This window comes from Haliotis asinina, chromosome 1 (genome assembly GCF_037392515.1).
Source record: "Haliotis asinina isolate JCU_RB_2024 chromosome 1, JCU_Hal_asi_v2, whole genome shotgun sequence".
Lineage (NCBI taxonomy): Eukaryota > Metazoa > Mollusca > Gastropoda > Lepetellida > Haliotidae > Haliotis > Haliotis asinina.
In genome coordinates, this window is record NC_090280.1 from 70,659,598 (window position 1) to 70,677,054 (window position 17,457).

At 37.4% G+C, this 17,457-nt stretch overlaps 1 protein-coding gene and 1 pseudogene across 1 annotated transcript in view; one reads left to right on the top strand and one right to left on the bottom strand.

The window, feature by feature from the left end:
* LOC137296373 (tetratricopeptide repeat protein 28-like) overlaps window positions 1–11,562 on the bottom strand; it is a 197,447-nt gene extending 185,885 nt beyond the window's left edge. The window contains exon 1 of the mRNA XM_067828159.1: window positions 11,153–11,562. Coding sequence (XP_067684260.1) covers window positions 11,153–11,188 — 36 coding nt within the window. The 5' untranslated portion in view covers window positions 11,189–11,562. The remainder of the gene's footprint in view (window positions 1–11,152) is intronic.
* A 5,243-nt stretch (window positions 11,563–16,805) lies between these two features.
* The window catches only part of LOC137296440 (G2/M phase-specific E3 ubiquitin-protein ligase-like), a 99,545-nt pseudogene continuing 98,893 nt past the window's right edge, over window positions 16,806–17,457 (top strand).

Below are 17,457 nucleotides of genomic sequence, written 5' to 3' on the forward strand. Positions count from 1 at the left end.
ACCAGTTTTCCCCCAGCGCTGTTTAGTTCAGTGAAACGTTTGAACTCGGATTTCGCGGCCTTTTTTTTCATCGCGTATTTTTCAACTTTATAGGTTGAATTGGCATTTTTTATGATTTGTTTCAGTAAGTGCATGCCGAAAGGTACCAGAATCTGTAAAGTTGTGTTTTACGTTGCATGTGACCTTTAAGATCAAATTTAAGGCCTTTTCAAGGCAATCTTTTAATATTCAAGGTCTTTTTAAGTCAATGCTAAATTTAAGGTCTTTTTAAGGCAACTGTCAAATTTAAGGCTTTTTCCAGGCCTGTGCGCACCCTGCATCCCTTGATCGGGGCATCCGAGTTCAAATTCACAGGTGTAGAGTGTCTCACACCCATCTCCTACTGGGCACGATTCGAAAAACTAAATCCTTTGGTGACTATCAACATGTTCAGTCATGAAGGCAACAAAACCATCTCGCACTGAATGAGCTCCAGGTCTGGACGCAGCATCAATTTATTTCAGATCGAAAAAGGCAATCAGTATCATTACAGAGCAGTTAAAAGTTTGAGCTGGTTGTTGCACTATCAATCGCTGCACAGAGAAATGAAACATTTCTGCGAGCGGTGCCTGCATGGTTTCACATGAGCCGACCTACTGGAAGCACACAAGGGAGATTCCCAAAGCATGGTTGAGATGGCAATCCGAATCGACCTGCCTCGAGAACATCAAAACATCTTGACATTCCTCTATCACAAACATCAAATGCCCGTGCTTTGTGTCATATATGTGAACTGCGAAGCCCACATCAAAAACATCAACACCATCGCTCTGTCCTTGGACTAAAGTTTCACGCAAAAAACGCAGGAACACGAAGCTTGCGGATTCAGGCACATGGTCATTTGTTGCAACAGGGAAACAAACGCTCTAATTATCTATCAAGGTCCTGATGCAGCAAAAATGTTTCTTGCGTCATCCCAACAAGAAGAGAGAACCATCACACAAGTGTTGTCACTTGCTCCCATGGATATGACGCCAGAGGATCAATTCGCTCACAAACAGGCTCAGTATTGTCACATTTATCGCCAACCCCTGAAGAGGGATGTTGTTCGAGATCATTGTCACATCACCAGCAAATACCGAGGTGCCACTCACAACACTGAGAATAGATCCCCAAACCGTGCCCATTCCCATGGTGTTTCACAATTGAGAGGGTACGATGCTCACTTGTTCATGCAGGCCATCTAAAAGTCAAAAGTCGACGGCAGTATCAACTACATTCCTAACAACATGGAGAAATGCATTTCCTTCTCGCTCAATAGTCTGATTCATCGACAGAGCTCAGTTTCTCCTGTCATCACTTGACCATTTGGTCAAGGCCATCGACACGTTCACCATCACCAAGCAATACACCAATGTGGTGACTCAACCTCTACTGCTCCAAACGGGTGTGTACCCATACGAGTACATGAATGATAGGCTTTTGCAGCAGTTTGACAGACTCCACCATCTCCCAGAGCAAGTACAATCACGCCCAGCACATGTGGGAAAAACTGAACTGCTGTACCTTAGGCGATTATCACAACCTTGAAACTGGATCACAACCTTGAAACTGGACATGCTCCATTTCGCCAAGGTGTTTAAGAACTTCAGAAAGATCAGCTCTACCCCACGTGGTATTACACCAACCCAGGTCTCTCATGGGATGCACGCTTGAAGAAAACATGCATGTGATCATATTTTCATTCTCACCTCCCTAGAGATCAAACAACTCTCACAGCCATTTAGGCACACCCAGTTAATTCGGCGTTTCCATCCTTACCATGCTTACAACCTACCTATTCACAGCTGAGTGGATTGGGTCACATAATCACAATACTTTGTCCAACTGCATGTTGCTGTACCTGCAACTAGGTGATCAGAATACGAAGGAATATAACCTTTCAGCAAACTGAATCAAGTCAGACCACTGAGCTCTCAAATCCCTATAAATGGCTTCCTACAGCATTTTGCACTTCTTCTTACATTAGGATAATTGTCTCTGGAATCCATTGCCTATCATTGTCAACATTACAGAACGGTTTCTCTCTCAGTCGCAAACGAAACCACAGACAGGTTATGTAACTCTGTTGCCAGAGCCCTGGAGTGACGTCATAGAAGGAACGATTTTCAGTTAGTTGTATAGAAAATGTGTAGGAATTTTGCTGATTTCTCAATGTCACCAAAGACATGCTGAATTGTTGTGTTGCCGTCAATTGCTCCTTGGTGTAGGGTGATGGTGTCACTATGCACAGATTTCCACCAGACCCCGTAGTTTGTGCTTAAATCAGATGTTTGAGTGTGCAAAGCAAGCGTTGTGCAAGCCTAAATTTTTAGGCGATTGGCTAAATCGGATGGTTGACCCCCTACCACGCTTCCAGGATAGAAAATGGAGTTCAAGTTTCATCAAGTTTATAAAATCAAGACTGCTTACTACACATTGGCGACCAAAAGGATTTTGCATGAATATAACGCTTTCTTCCTTGGAGGCGGGGTTGTGGTCGAAGTGACAATATTATCTTAAGTAATATTCTATCGACCTACGCCTCACTTCCAAGAGTGAAATTGTTATGTTATAAGCAATGTCATGTAAAATCTTAATGTCCATCAATAAAATACATATTTAACTACCAGTGAAAAGTAATTTTTATTTTGCAAGTCAGTGAAAACAAACTTGAATAGCATTTATCCTCAGACAGGGCGCCGCCATTGAAAATCGTGAAGTCACGGGCTAAAGTCTGTTAGAATTATGGAGATTATGGTTTGTTTTCATCAAGTTAGAAAATCAGAACTACTTTCTACTAGTAGTTAAATATGTATTTGAATCATGACCAAAAGGAGTTTGCATGACACAACCTGTAACATAAGCGAGGTCGGGGTCGAAGTGAAAATACTGCGCGATAAATTTCTTCACTTGCTAAATTTACTTGTTTTTTAAGCGTTCACTCACCAGTATCTAGACACTTATAAGTTGTTTCAAAGACAAAACAGTAGACCGATAACAATGGGTAACAAGATATACAGGTTTGTATTAATTGATGTACAGGCTTCGATTGATTGATGTACAGGCTTCAACTTATGTGCCATTGCAATCAAGCGGAACAAGCCCTCAATCAACAGAGACGGAGGTGTTTACTTACCCAATGCATGGAACCACCTTATCCTCAGTGACTAATCTTTATCCAAACATCTTTACCTGTAACTCGTTAACCTAATCAACACAAGCCTGCACACCAATCAGTTCAAGCCTGTATATAAGTTGAAGCCTGTACATCAATCAATCGAAGCCTGTACATCAATTAATACAAACCTGTATATCTTGTTACCCATTGTTATCGGTCTACTGTTATGTGTATATATACTACAACCCTTTAGTTTTACCCTCACTTCACCTGAAGAAGAAACTAGAATCTGTCTCGAAACGTTGTGACCTTGTATAATAAAGAAGTTAAACCATAAAGCACTTTTAGTTAGTTTTATCTAGACACTTGTCAATATACGTCTTTATAAAAACAAAATGCAAATATTAAAATTAAAACAAATTAAAGTTGTAGGAGCAATGTCAGGCTATTACCTTGTTCAAGGAATGTATCCATCAATATCCATAAAAACGAGTGATCTATAATTCATCTGCAGATATCCCAAGTGATGTGTCTTTTAACAGTCTAATATACAAAAACGTGATGTATTGTTTCAGCTTTTTCACATTGCTGTATAGTCTAATTGGTCACCCAAGATAGCACACCTGGCAACTACTTGCATAATATGTGTCATTCTTTAAAAAAGTAATTTGGTTAGCCAATAATGAGCAATCACTCAATGTACTGGCGGTTAATCCTTTGAAAGAGGGGTGTTGTTTTTATATAGACACAGACATGACATTGTGTATTCAATATAGATTAGTAAATGTACATACATAAACACTACCTTTTGACAAATCTCATTTAAATCTGCATAAAAGTAATTTATCAATGTGTTATCGGTTAATCCTTTGATCGATCCAGACACAAGAAATGCCAAATGATGGTCTTTGTCAGGTAATCTAAGTGGTGTTATCACTAATTACACCTGTTGTAAATTCATTAACTGAGCATCAAGTGAATGGTGACAAATACCATGTGTACGTTTATACCATCGTTGTAACGAGAGTTACAACAAGGAAGATGTAATCTCTGTGTCGCATGCAGCCTGAAAACACTTATGGCCTGAAACTGTTTTGATGATACCAACGGAACTTCATTGTTACAGAAGAAATTCACATTGGCATTTGCTGTGTACCTGGGTAAATGGGTATAATCAGTCATTTTTTTACATAGGAAATTTTTCAGATTTCTCTAACAATAGCAAAGTCATTATTAGTTTACGAAGTCAGATAAATCAACTGTCTGTTTTTATTATCATAGATAATGAGCCAGGGTCGTAGCTACCAAAATTTATGTCTGATGTTTTCTATGACAACTGGGCCAACCCTCCTAACTATCTAAATATAAAGCTTTGCAATCTTTTGGACTTTAAGAAACAAATGGCTTGCTACGTGTAAGTAGACATCATATTTTCACATGACATGATTAAATATCAAGGTAAAAAAACAGAAATGGGATCAATTTGGATCAGTCACTATACCATCCAGGCATCAGAAAAAAAACTACACTGCTGGGATACTTTACTACAATCAGACCAGGAATAATATGGATATTTTTAAATAACGGCATGTGATGGGCATCCGGCCTCCTCACTTTTTAGGGTGAAGAAACTCAGCTAATGTGGACAGGAGCCCAGTCCCAGTGTCCATCACGGTCGAGGGAGCGGGTGCTGACCAATTTGCTGCTTGGATTCGTAATTTGACCTTTGGTGAGAAACATTCGCTCCGCATCAGTGACCCTTTAACTATGACAGAAGACAGTGGGTTGTGTTGAATATTCGGTGCAAAAAATAACACAGATTAAATCAGCATGACAATATTTGTGTTGTGTGCAAATATGACGAACATATAATTAATGTTACCACTGAAAAAAACATAAATATTTGATTCTACTACAGTTCATATTGGTGACATGCTAATGGAGGTGCTGTTTTAGTCCACACCCAAAATGATTGCCAACACTGAACTTTATAAATGAGTTATTCAGATAAAATTCTGCTTTATAAGACTTACAGTTGCAGAAATTACATTATATATATTCTTTCCACAATTTTCAAAGGTAAATTTTTGTTAACTATATTGAATTTGTCATTTTATATTTAAACTTTGTAACTACATCAATCAGAACAGTGTATACTACAAAACATCTGACATAACTTATAATGGTTGAAACATCACAACCATAATGACTACCTGGCCAACAGCAGAAAGCATCCCATGAAGATCCAGGTGAGAACTGATCTTTCAAAACCTAGCACGATTAGTAGACTCACAAAAATAACAGAACTTCAGTTAACCCCCTGGATGCCGAGTTTTTTTCAGGCGCATATTTTCGTAAGGTTTGAAAATTGAATGTTGAGCGAGAATTGCGCTCGCGGTCCTGGATCTGCGTACGGCTATGAAATTACACAGAAATGTAGAATATTTAATTTCCTATCCGTTGGTATAAATATACTTGCGACTACCTCAGGGGTTTGAGAAACAGACACTGCTAAATGTTGTCCAAAACTTTTGTGTGCGTTAAGAAACAGTAAATTTCTCAGTTTTTCATTGTGCACCAACAAAAGCACTCTGCTACGACATTTTTAATTTGTCATCTTTACGGAAAGGGTGAGCGAAGAAAATACAGCTTGATATCTGAACGACATAAGTATATATGAAATGGGTGTAGGTGCTTATGCATAACATCATACTCACAAAATAAAAAATGACCTGCAATGAATGTCAAAAATCGATTTTCTTCTGACCTCAAACATTGACAGTGAGGTCATGCACTTATATAGATAAGGGGGCAAAACTCTGCTATGCTTTACATTAGGTCAATGTAACTCCATTCATATGGAGAGAATTTGCTATGGATACGGACGGTATATTTTCATTATGTTTTGTTCACAGTGAACCAAACTATTCCACTACAAAGTTCGCCAATGTGAGAGGATACCTTTTGGTAGTTTCACAATTTGTAAGAAAAGATGCCAATGTACTACATCAGAAACCAGGTAATAACGATTTGGATGGACCTATCCAATACATAATTTAGTTTTTAGATTCCCATATTCTCCTGTTTATGTAGATGTATTTTGATTAATTTTGCATCATTATTAACAGAGTAACAGACACATTTGCAAATGTAATGAAACAACTGAAAATAATGTGACATTTTAGTTGTCATGGCATGTTTTGTGCATTTTGTGACGTCGGAAAAAGACAACACTGTTTTGCTGATTAGTATATCTAACCTAATTTCCACTTAATGTGTAAAAGATCTTGGCTTCTGTGTCAGAATTTAATACTTTTTAGACAAAACATAAAATGAATGGTTTTACCACTGAAATAGTGTTCTGAATATATCAACAATTACACGGTTTTACTACGTATCTTATTGTGAGCAACACGCGCACCTGTCTGGCATTAGTTTAGCGTAAATGAAAATTTCACAACACCTGAGTATTCATTGAAGGTTTGTCCAAATTAAGAAATGACCTGCTTTATATATTTTTAACAATTTTCGTATGAATATTGTTTGAGTTAGATATTCTGCCATCAGATATGTTTTAATCGAATTTGAATTGACTTTATTATCTAAAAAAATGATAATGAATCATAAAACATTTTTGATAAACTCACACCTGGTCAATATTCATAATTGTTTTGTCTATAAAAACGACACAAACCACCAATGCAATGAACGAGACAATTCCTTTAAATATGTGTGCCTCTACATTTCATAAAATGTACAAATCATTTCCACTAATATTATCAGTTTTACTTATAAATTGGAATTAAATCGCTGTTTGTAACCTGTTCATATGGAACTGCAACATTTATCCCAACATACTGAATATTGTAAAGTTAACTAAAGTACATGTTACAGTAATGGCTACATGTGATCTTCCAAAACTTGTGTAGAGGCTTAAAATGTGGTATATCATTCAAACAATCAAAAGCTTTCAAAGAATAAAAATGCATACCTTATATCCACATATGATATGGTGTTGAACATGGATATATGTAGATACTGAAATCAGTTTCATGAAAAAATATTTGAACAATATGCAAAATATACACCACAATACTGACAATGCAATCGACATGAAATGGCCATTGTGCTTACTCTTGTTCAACAAACCTTCTCCTCAAAGAAATTGCCTAATATGTGCAACAATGTTGACATGTGACATCACTACCCATGACCAATTTCTTTCAAAATGGCGGCTTTGCTGACAAGGGTACACAGGAACTTATGAGGACTCTTTCCTTGATTCAGGGATCTTTTGTTCATAAATGTGAGATTTAAGTATTCAGTATTATTCTGACTATCTGTGTATTGTCATATGTTTTTATCGTTTGCATTGTAAATGACGGAAGAAGCCAGAAATACTGATAAGTCGCTCTGCGTGATTTTGCGTCAGTCATGACGTCACGGTGCAGTGAAAGTTTGACAGCTTGTTATGAATTATTAAATGATTGCATTGTATCTAATTTTAATTTGCTATTTCTTTCTACGATATTCTTCCCCTGACTATTCTAATAGCTATACCTCTGGCTACCACTAATTGACTGGATTTGGCTAATTACCCTGGAATATTTTCTTTATTTGTATACTACAGAAAAACTATTGAATCTTTTTCAATTATTTCTTCTGATATGTTTAGACAACATATTAAAGTAAAGAATATCCAAAAATGGTGTTTGTTGTTTGTTTAGTAAATTAGCGACAGCAAGGTGAATGTCAGCTTTGGCAGTCTGTCAAAGGTCCCGTCTCGTGGACCATTTGATGGCAGTGCCCAGTTTCTAAGCGTATTGAGCCATTGTAAGCAATGATTACATGGCTGGATGTTAGAAGATTTCCTAAAATGCTATGGAGTGTAAAATCAGAATTTTTCTCTGTTTACATTTCAAACTTGCACAGTCTTTCGAACAGACCGTTCGTTTTCATACCAAGTATATTTCAATTCGTTTTATCTAGACAGTTGGTATTGATGACAAAGACCATTTGTAATTTGATTCTAAAATGTTTGGGGAATTCAATGATGCACTTGTCACAGCTGACTATGAAATATACATGATGTAATAGGTGTCTCAATACTGGCCTTCTCGAAACGTGATTTTGTAAACACTATCCGATGTGGCGGAAAGCGCACTTCGTCATTTGTGTACATGTATTTTCGAAAACATCCCAACTGATTCTGGGTTCATCGGCGACGTTTCAGAATTATCATTACTGGTTACATGAAAACTTGGTATCGGTGATCATTAATATGCTGTTTTGAAATCCAGTACTCCCAGTAATTATCTGTTTTTCACATTTCAAAACATACAGCAAATAACGTTCTGAATTGCTATTTTGTATGGTGTGAAAAATGGCGTCATTTACGATGAAGCTTACTTCAAAAGACAATTTTTAGTACTTTAGCTTGGTCTGAGATAATAGTGGATGGTATCAGGAAACGGGAATTTTCCGCAGAATTCAAAACTTTGAAGTATATATATATATGTGTGTGCTTGGTATATTTAGAATTTTATTGGACTTCAAAGCGAGGGGTGAAGAGGAGGGACATGTATGTCCGTGTGGCATCCAGGGGGTGAAAGGGGCACTGATGCGGAGCAATTTCCGCGGACTGGTGTAAACGTTTGTTATTGTTTTTCCCCAGTGAGTACCCGGATGATATCCCAGAATTCGTGACTGGTTCGTGACCTCTGCTGCGCAGTCCGTATGTGCAACTGATAGTTTAATTATAGACAGATCAACTGAGGTGAAGTCATTTTTACTTCATTACAAATGTATTATGAAAACAAATAAAACACTTTGAAGATTAATCATCTGCCAGTGATAGAAATGGTAAAAAACTATTAGGACGGGAAAATACCGAAGCCAATGTACGTCTCTATATTTTGTCTCATAACCCTAATTAGTTTATTGTCATATTTGTATGATTTTGAAAATTAATAAAAGAACACACTGTCTGCTTATACTCATAGTAAATTTCTAACATAACAGCAACATTTATACATTGTATAGATTGCCAATGTGGATCCTATTTCACACACATACGCGATCTAGTGTGTGTTTTCTGTCATATCGATTCTGCTGAATGCTACAACAAATAAATTAAAACAAAATGCAAATAATGAATGTAAAACAGACTAATTTTATAGCAACAATGTCAGGCTACTACCTTGTTCAGGAATGTATCCATCAATATCCACGTAAAAGAAATCGTATTCCATTCATCTGCAGCAAGTAAATAATCCTGCTTTGTGTTGTGTGTCTTACAACAGTCTAATTTGCGAAAAAGTAACACATCGTTTCACGTGTTTTGTTGGTGAAAACTAGAAAAACCTCTCACTGGTCACCTAAGATAGCACACCTGGCAACTAATTGTATGATGTCCGCTATTCTAAGTAATTTAGTTAACCAATAATGAGCAATCAATCAATCAACGCAAGGTGGTTAATTCTTTGAAGGGAGGATGTTGTTTTTACAATCGCACTTTACGACAAGGTGTAGTCATCTACACACACTACCTTTTGACAAAAGTAATTAATCAATCAGTGTGTTATCAGTTAATCCTGTGAACAATGTTTGTTTTTGTAACTCAGCTGATAAACCCTCTTGCATCACTTACATGCACATATTACATAACATACAATACATTTGCCATTACAGACCTTAATTTATAATGTTGAGTATTTACTCCAGACAGGAGAAATGCCAAATGGGAACATTTGTTGAGTAACCTGAGTGGTGTTACTACTAATTATACCTGTTATAAATTCATTAATTGACCATCCAGAGAATGATGACAAATAACACGTGTAGGTTTACACCATCCAACGCGAGTTACAGCAAGGAAGATGTAATCTCTGTGTCGCATGCAGCCTGAAAACACTTATGGGCCAAAACTGTTTTGAGGATACCAACGGAATTTCGTTACATAGGTAATACATACAGGCATTTGCTGTGTACTTGGGTAAATAGGTGAAATAAGGGGGGGTTTTACGTAAGAAAATTTTCAGATTTCTCTACCAAAGGCAAAGTCGTCGTTCATTGTTTTCGAATTCAAATAAATCAACTGTGTGTTTTTATTATCATAAATAATAAACCACTGTAGCTACCATAGCTACCAAACTTTACGTATGATATTTGCTGTCACAGCTGAACCAACACTCAAAATTACCTAAATATGAAGCTTTGCAATCCTCCGTACTGAAACAAATGGCTTGCTACGTGCTTGTAGACATCATATTTTCATGTAACATGATTGAATATTGAGGTTAAAAACAGAGAAATAGGATCAAATTGAGTAACTATATCATCCAAGCATCCGAAAAAAACTACACTGCTGGGATATTTTGTTACGATCAGACAATTAATACCATGGATATTTTTAAATAATGGCATATGATGGGCATCCGGCCTCCTGACTCGTTTGGGTGAAGAAATTCTGCTAATATGGACAGGAGCCCAGTTCCTTCGTCCGTCACGGTCGAAGGAGCGGGTGCTGACCAATTTGCAGTTTGGTTCCGTAATTAGACCGTTGGCGAGAAACATTATTCGCTCCGCATCAGTGCCCCTTTAAGTACTATATATATGTAGCAATTACTAGCATTGCCATTGGGCTACTTAGTGGTACCTCTGTTTGTGTTAATCTATCAAATAAAGCATATGGGTGAACGGGAGGAATGCTTTCCTACTATTTCAACGTTTACATACCTCGAGGACAAACTTTACACTATAAACTGACGGCGTCATAAGTAGGGGCCAGAAGTCCCAGTAAATTGCTATATATAGTCTGAACAACGTACTCTATCATACAACTACATTCTACATTACGTGGTTACGGAGATAACACAGGTCCAGAATAGCTGATGCTATCACAGCAATTACAATTAAACGTCTTTTAAGTTCATCTGGGGGCATATTCTATATTGATTTGCAGACAAGGCTTTTGGGATCTCCGACTTATCCAAACACAAATGACATATTTACCTTTCTCTCAGGTCGCCTTGGTTTATGACTTTCCATGTTTCACTAAATCCTGTTCAGCATACTAGAAGCACCCCCGATAATCAGCAACTCCCTGGTAAATCCTGTAGGCACCCATCCTGCCATTCTTCGTTTAACCACTGACAATATCTGCAGTCCGCCATGTTTGAATCAAGTGACATTGTTGTAGTTTAAACTAAAAGTTGTCAATATCCATAAATTGTTGATAACAGGTGGCAGTCACGAAGCAGACACGAAAAACTGCATCTCTTGTATCATACGAGCCGTTTCACTGACTTTTGGTGTACAACTATAGATTGTACATGTTATTTTCCTATGTGGGTCACAGGTAGCGCACCTTGCTACCTCACCTGTCCAGATGACGAGCAGAGGAAATTGACAAGTTGGATTGCAGGGACAACAAAAGGGAGACAATCACTGTTAGTACCTCTACAAGGCAGGTATTTCCAGATTTGGGTACATACAGATAATATCAGTGTGTGGTCTCATCTCCGCTGGAACACTGTGAGAGCGTTTAGGTTTTTCCTCCTCAATATGATATTATTAAATTTGAAATTTAATAAAGAAAAGTGCTTGACAGAAACCGTTTTACACTTGCTTCGAAGAAGATATTGTGTATGGGAAGCTATTGATAGAATCGCTGGAATTCACATCACATCACGTTCAGTCAAACCGGTAGTGTTTTGCTTTTTCAACACAAAACATTTATGAATAAAAATTCCACAAGGCGTGCATTACTCCCCCCACGCAACTAGCACATACACACACCATCCTTTTTCTCGAAAAGCTGTATCCGCCTGTACAGAGGTTTGTACTTGGGAAAATGTCAAATGTTACATCGGCGGATTATTGTTTCCGCCACCTGTTGAGGAATGAAATTCTGGTGTATCTGCATCATTTTCGTGATGTATTTAACCTTAAAACTGCGAGTGGTACAACTAATGATAACGATATTGTGGTTGATGACGATGATAATGACAATGATATAGTTTTAGATGACATTGATAATGTCGTGTTGGAATCACCCATCACGGATAAAGAAATACACACAGCTCTTAACCATTTGAAGAATGGTAAATCGCCCGGCAATGATGCTATTATATGTGAAATGTTGTGAAAAACATATAATGCCGCTCTTAGTTGCATTATTTAACAAGCTCTTCGATACTGGGTCGTTTCCTGAAGATTGGACAATAGCCACTATCATCCTTCCCCATAAATAAGGAAATATAAACAATCCTGATAACTACAGAGATATCTGATTATTGTGTGTAGTTAGTAAAATATATACCAGTGTGCTAAATACCAGACTGACGATTTGGGCTAATCTAAAGGATAAGATTGCTGAGACTCAAGCTGGTTTTACACAGGGCTATTCCACTGTTGATTATATATTTACACTTAATGCAATTATACAGAAGTGTCTATTTAAAAAAAAAACTAAAGAAATTATACGCTGCATTCGTTGATTTTAAAAACGCATTTGACTCTGTCAATCGTGTTAAATTATGGTCATGCTCAAGAGGTGAAGGCGTCTGTGGTAAAATGCTGGCAGCCCTTAGAGGAATATATAAATCAGTTAAAGCTTGTGTACGATTTAGCAAGAATTGTTGTGCAAACTACTTTGGCTGTCCAGTTGGTCTGAAACAAGGTTGCATATTAAGTCCAATCCATTTTTTTTTTTCATCAATGAACTGTCAGATGATATTATCTTGAATGGAAAATATGGCAACTATTTCCCGATATTCTTGAAATATTACTACTGATGTTTGCTGATGATGTTATTCTAGAATCCGATGCCATCTCTGGATTACAGAGACAACTAAATTTTTTAGAAAATTTTGCTGATACTTGGGGAATAAGCGTCAACCTAAATAAAACTAAGATTGTTGTATTTAGAAGTTAGCAAAACGTGAAAAAAGGTTCTATAAAAATGAATGATCTCAACTGTTAATACATGCAGGTACCTTGGTATTATTTTTTCTTCTACCTCTAAATTGACTGTATGTGCATGTGACCTACCTCTCCGTGGTAAACGTGCACTGATGGAAATTCTCCATAACTTGAATAAGCTGAATACTGTTGACCCCACTGTATTTTGTAAAATTTTTGACTCGCAGGTTGAACCTATTTTATTATACGGCTCTGAGGTGTGGGCACTAAATAGATTCGAGAAAAATGAAAATGTACACATCACAGCTTGCAAAAGATTTCTAAATGTTGGTGGGCAACCGCCAAATGCTAAATTGTACGGCGAATGTGGCCGATATCCACTTTATATCAATGCCTTATGTCGGGTTGTAAAATACTGGTTAAAGTTAACTGACCTGCCGAATAACAGACTACCTAAGAAAGCATAGGACATGTTGATTAATTTGGATAATCATTCATACACAAACTATGCTTCATCAATACGTCTTTTGTTGTTTAATCATGGATTTGATTTTGTATGGGTTAGCCAATCAGTTGGAAATCAGTTGATATTTCTTCGACGCTTCAAAGATGTTGCTATAAACATGTTTTATCAATCTTGGAATGGAGCTCTACAAAATAGCACAAGATATAGATTATGTAAGGAGTACAAACATCTTCTATCTCCAGAAAAATACTTAACTACCATTACTATAAAGCCTTACCTTATACACAAGATTAAGGGCTGGTTTACTAAAGTTAAACGTGAATGAAGGCAGATGGTCGAATGTTGACAATTGTTTAAGAATATGTCCACTGTGTGAATTAGACGTGGAAAACGAGTATCATTTTCTACTAGTGTGCGAACATTATAATGACTTAAGAAAATTATATTTCCCATTGTATTTTTTTAGCAACCCAAATATGTTCAAGTTTAAGCTCCTCATGACGACAGACAATGATACCCTAATACTCAAAGTATGTAAATATATGTTACATAGCCTTAAAAGAAGGCAAACATCATTGAATGTATGATTATTGTCAAAATTGTGTAAGAATTATGCATTGCAATGTATATGTAGATGGGCCAACGGCCTTAAGGCATGAATAAATACACTTGAACTTGCAAAGAGCGTGGCCAAGAAGCTGACTTAATACATTATGACAACCTTTTGGTGTCAGGCAGCTAAAGGTAAAAGCCTCGATTTGAAGCAATCGGGGCCTAGGTTGCCTAATCGTGGAATAACACATCTAGGTGAGAGCTGAGTTCTTTAGGATGATTCAAGTAAATGTGACCATCAGGTTCAACATGGATCAATTTATACGTAATAATGACACACACTGTGGATGATGAACATGACAATTTCGGTAAATACGGTTTACGCCCGGATTCTAATTCTTTGAGTTGCGCGTTCAAATTTATTTCATTCGCAGTCGCACGCTCAGTACACAGCTGATATGCATCTCAATCGTTTTGCGTAAGTTTTATGTACGCCTATGTGCACACATCTTATATTATGACCAATCCATAAGAAAATATTTCTTTGAAAAGTGATTGCAGTTCATTTTTTGTGTTAAACGGGTGATTGCAGGGGGTTTGGGGATTATAGGCATTCTAAAAGTCACCTTCCGTGATTTAAACTGAACAAAACGTTTATAAAACACAAATAATGTAGTCGTGCTCATAGATCCTGAAGCAGTAAAAAGATGTTCCTGATGTCACATCTGAAATGGATGTTAGACTGTATCATTACGATCTGATTTTACAGCTTGCAACACAATCTTCTAGTGAAGATGAAAAAGAATATTCACGCGCATCGAAGGCACCGGTTGATGTCAAAATATTCCACTTTAGTTTAGTTTGCAGGACAATGTTTTAGTGAAAAAAAGACAAATGATACATGTCATGGGCAGTTTTATCTGAATATGGTAAGATAAAATAAAAAAATTGTTCTATTTGTCGTAACTCTTGTCTATATTAAATGCTCGTGATGCGTAAAGTTTTAGATGTTAAAGGACCAAAACTAGTTTAAACTCAACAAAGATGCAAACTGAAGAACTCAACACCGGCAACTCAAAAAGATGGCCTCCATTTTTTTACACGATCACTACTCAACAAGATGGATCATACAGAAGTTTTGGTTTGCTTTAGATTGTCTTTGCAGATTTTCACCACCATGATATTGATACCTAAATGTGTTACATAAATATATGATCAAGATGTGTAATACAATGTTCATGTTTGTTTATCCGTATTGCAATACGTTTTCTGAGAATCGTTATATCGGACAAAGAACTTATATGAAGTTTTAGTGATTTTTTAATAGTTTAAATTAAAATCTACACAAACAGTAAATTTACAATGAACTTCAATTCCCAATATATCACCAAGGTATATTTCAATAGGCGGATCCATTGGGGTGACCATTATAACTCTCTTGAGAATGAAGTGTCGCAAAAGCACAACCGATCCTAGGTTTTTGTTTCTCAACAAAGGTAATAAAGCATAATGTGATGCGATTCGTGTGCTTCTTTTTGCATGCACAATCCAGGCAACGTTTACAATACAAACCCGTGGGTCTGATTGTTTCAGTAGCAGTTGAGAAACGTAAACATAGAAGTGAAGCCATGCATAGAGTTACGGAAGCTCGACATAACAATGCGATCGGTCATTTGTGAATCCCAGTCAGCGATCACAGGTTACGACCGCATCCTTCATAGCATCTGTCGTGCCGAGACTCCGAACAGTCTCAGACCAAACTGTTAGGAACCACCTTTGTTAGGCTTATATTCGTCCTACGGGACCTTTGCGGGGACCTGTCCTTACACATCATCAGCAACAACACAGTCAGTGGTGTCGAAACCATTTCCAGTGGCCATTACAAAGCGAAGAACTGTCTTGTTCAGTAATGAGTCATGCACGGCCAGGTATACGCTCACCCGTCCTGACGGAAGAGCATGTGTATACAGGCGACGTCACAAACAGTTTTCTCTCAGTTGCGTGCATAGTGTAGACAGATTTGGTGGCCAAAGTTTTATGGTTTGGGCAAGCTGTGGAAGAACCGATGCTATTCAAATTCAAAGCAATCTTACAACTAAAACGTTTCTGTGATAAAAATCATCAGACCTTATGTCATTCCATTTAGGAACCGTCAAAACGCCATTTTCCAACATGACACTGCACGACCGCATACAGCAAGATTCGCAAGAGATTTTGAATGATTGCTCTGTGACCTTGACCTTTCTGCTCAAGTCATTTGTTACGTACCTACTCTAGCTCCAGTTGACAATACATAGAGGATATTTTGTTAATGTTGTCAAATAACATGTATATTTCACCGAGTGGTCTGACAAGGCTGATATATTCACGAGTGGCGATATCAGCTTTGTCAGACCACGAGATGAAATACACATGCTATTTGACAACATTAACAAAGTATTCTATTTATTATATTTTCAATATTGTTTTTAAATGATCGAGACATCATGTAAGTCTGCATTTTGTTACGCAACCTAACTACAGTCTAGTCCTTGTGCACCCACACCAAATAGTTAGCTGAAAAAAATTATGATAGAATAATTCATGCCATGCCATCTCCTGTTTGTAGTCATACTTTGTGAAAAACAAAGTCACACAAACAGTAAATGTATAACTTTAATAAAACATACACGTCAGTATTTGTCTGGAGATGCAATCAGTGCGCGTATTAATATACCCAAACTTGCAGAGCCGCCATTGTTTGATTGAATACGAAGCGAGGAATCAGTCCGAGAAAAGCATCAAAATAACAACTTTGAAGTAACAAACAGTGAACGTAGCATACGAAATTCAGGCAATTATCCACCCAGGTATGTTCATCATGTTTATTGAAGCATGTCACTTTTGTCTGATGTCATTTTGTTCACACTGGATACAACGGCCTCCAGCCCAACACGCACTGTCGACTGCGAGAGGGATACTGCATCAGCTGCTTGTGTAGCCGATGGCCGGAGCATATCTGCACTAATGATAATGTTGCCATAAATGTTATTTCCAGAGAATATACTGGAAAAGGTTGGCAACTGGTGTCGTGACCGCGTTTCGGAGGAAAACGTAGCGAGGACAGGCGGCGTTTGGAGCCCTGGCTGTTGTAGACAGATACCGGACGGACGGGTGGGACGATGACGTCACCCTTGTCAGCTGATGTGGCAGTTGCACAAGTAGTAGTGGAAGATTTCTTGGACAGGAGATGATATATGTTTTTTTTGCTGATCAGGATTTAACTTTGAGTAGTTGTTTATTGAGTTGACATTCCGGTGCCCTGAAAGTGAAAATAATCCTAGCTATTCACAAGAAAATTTTTGTTGTTGTTGTGTTGAAAATGGTTGAATTTTTC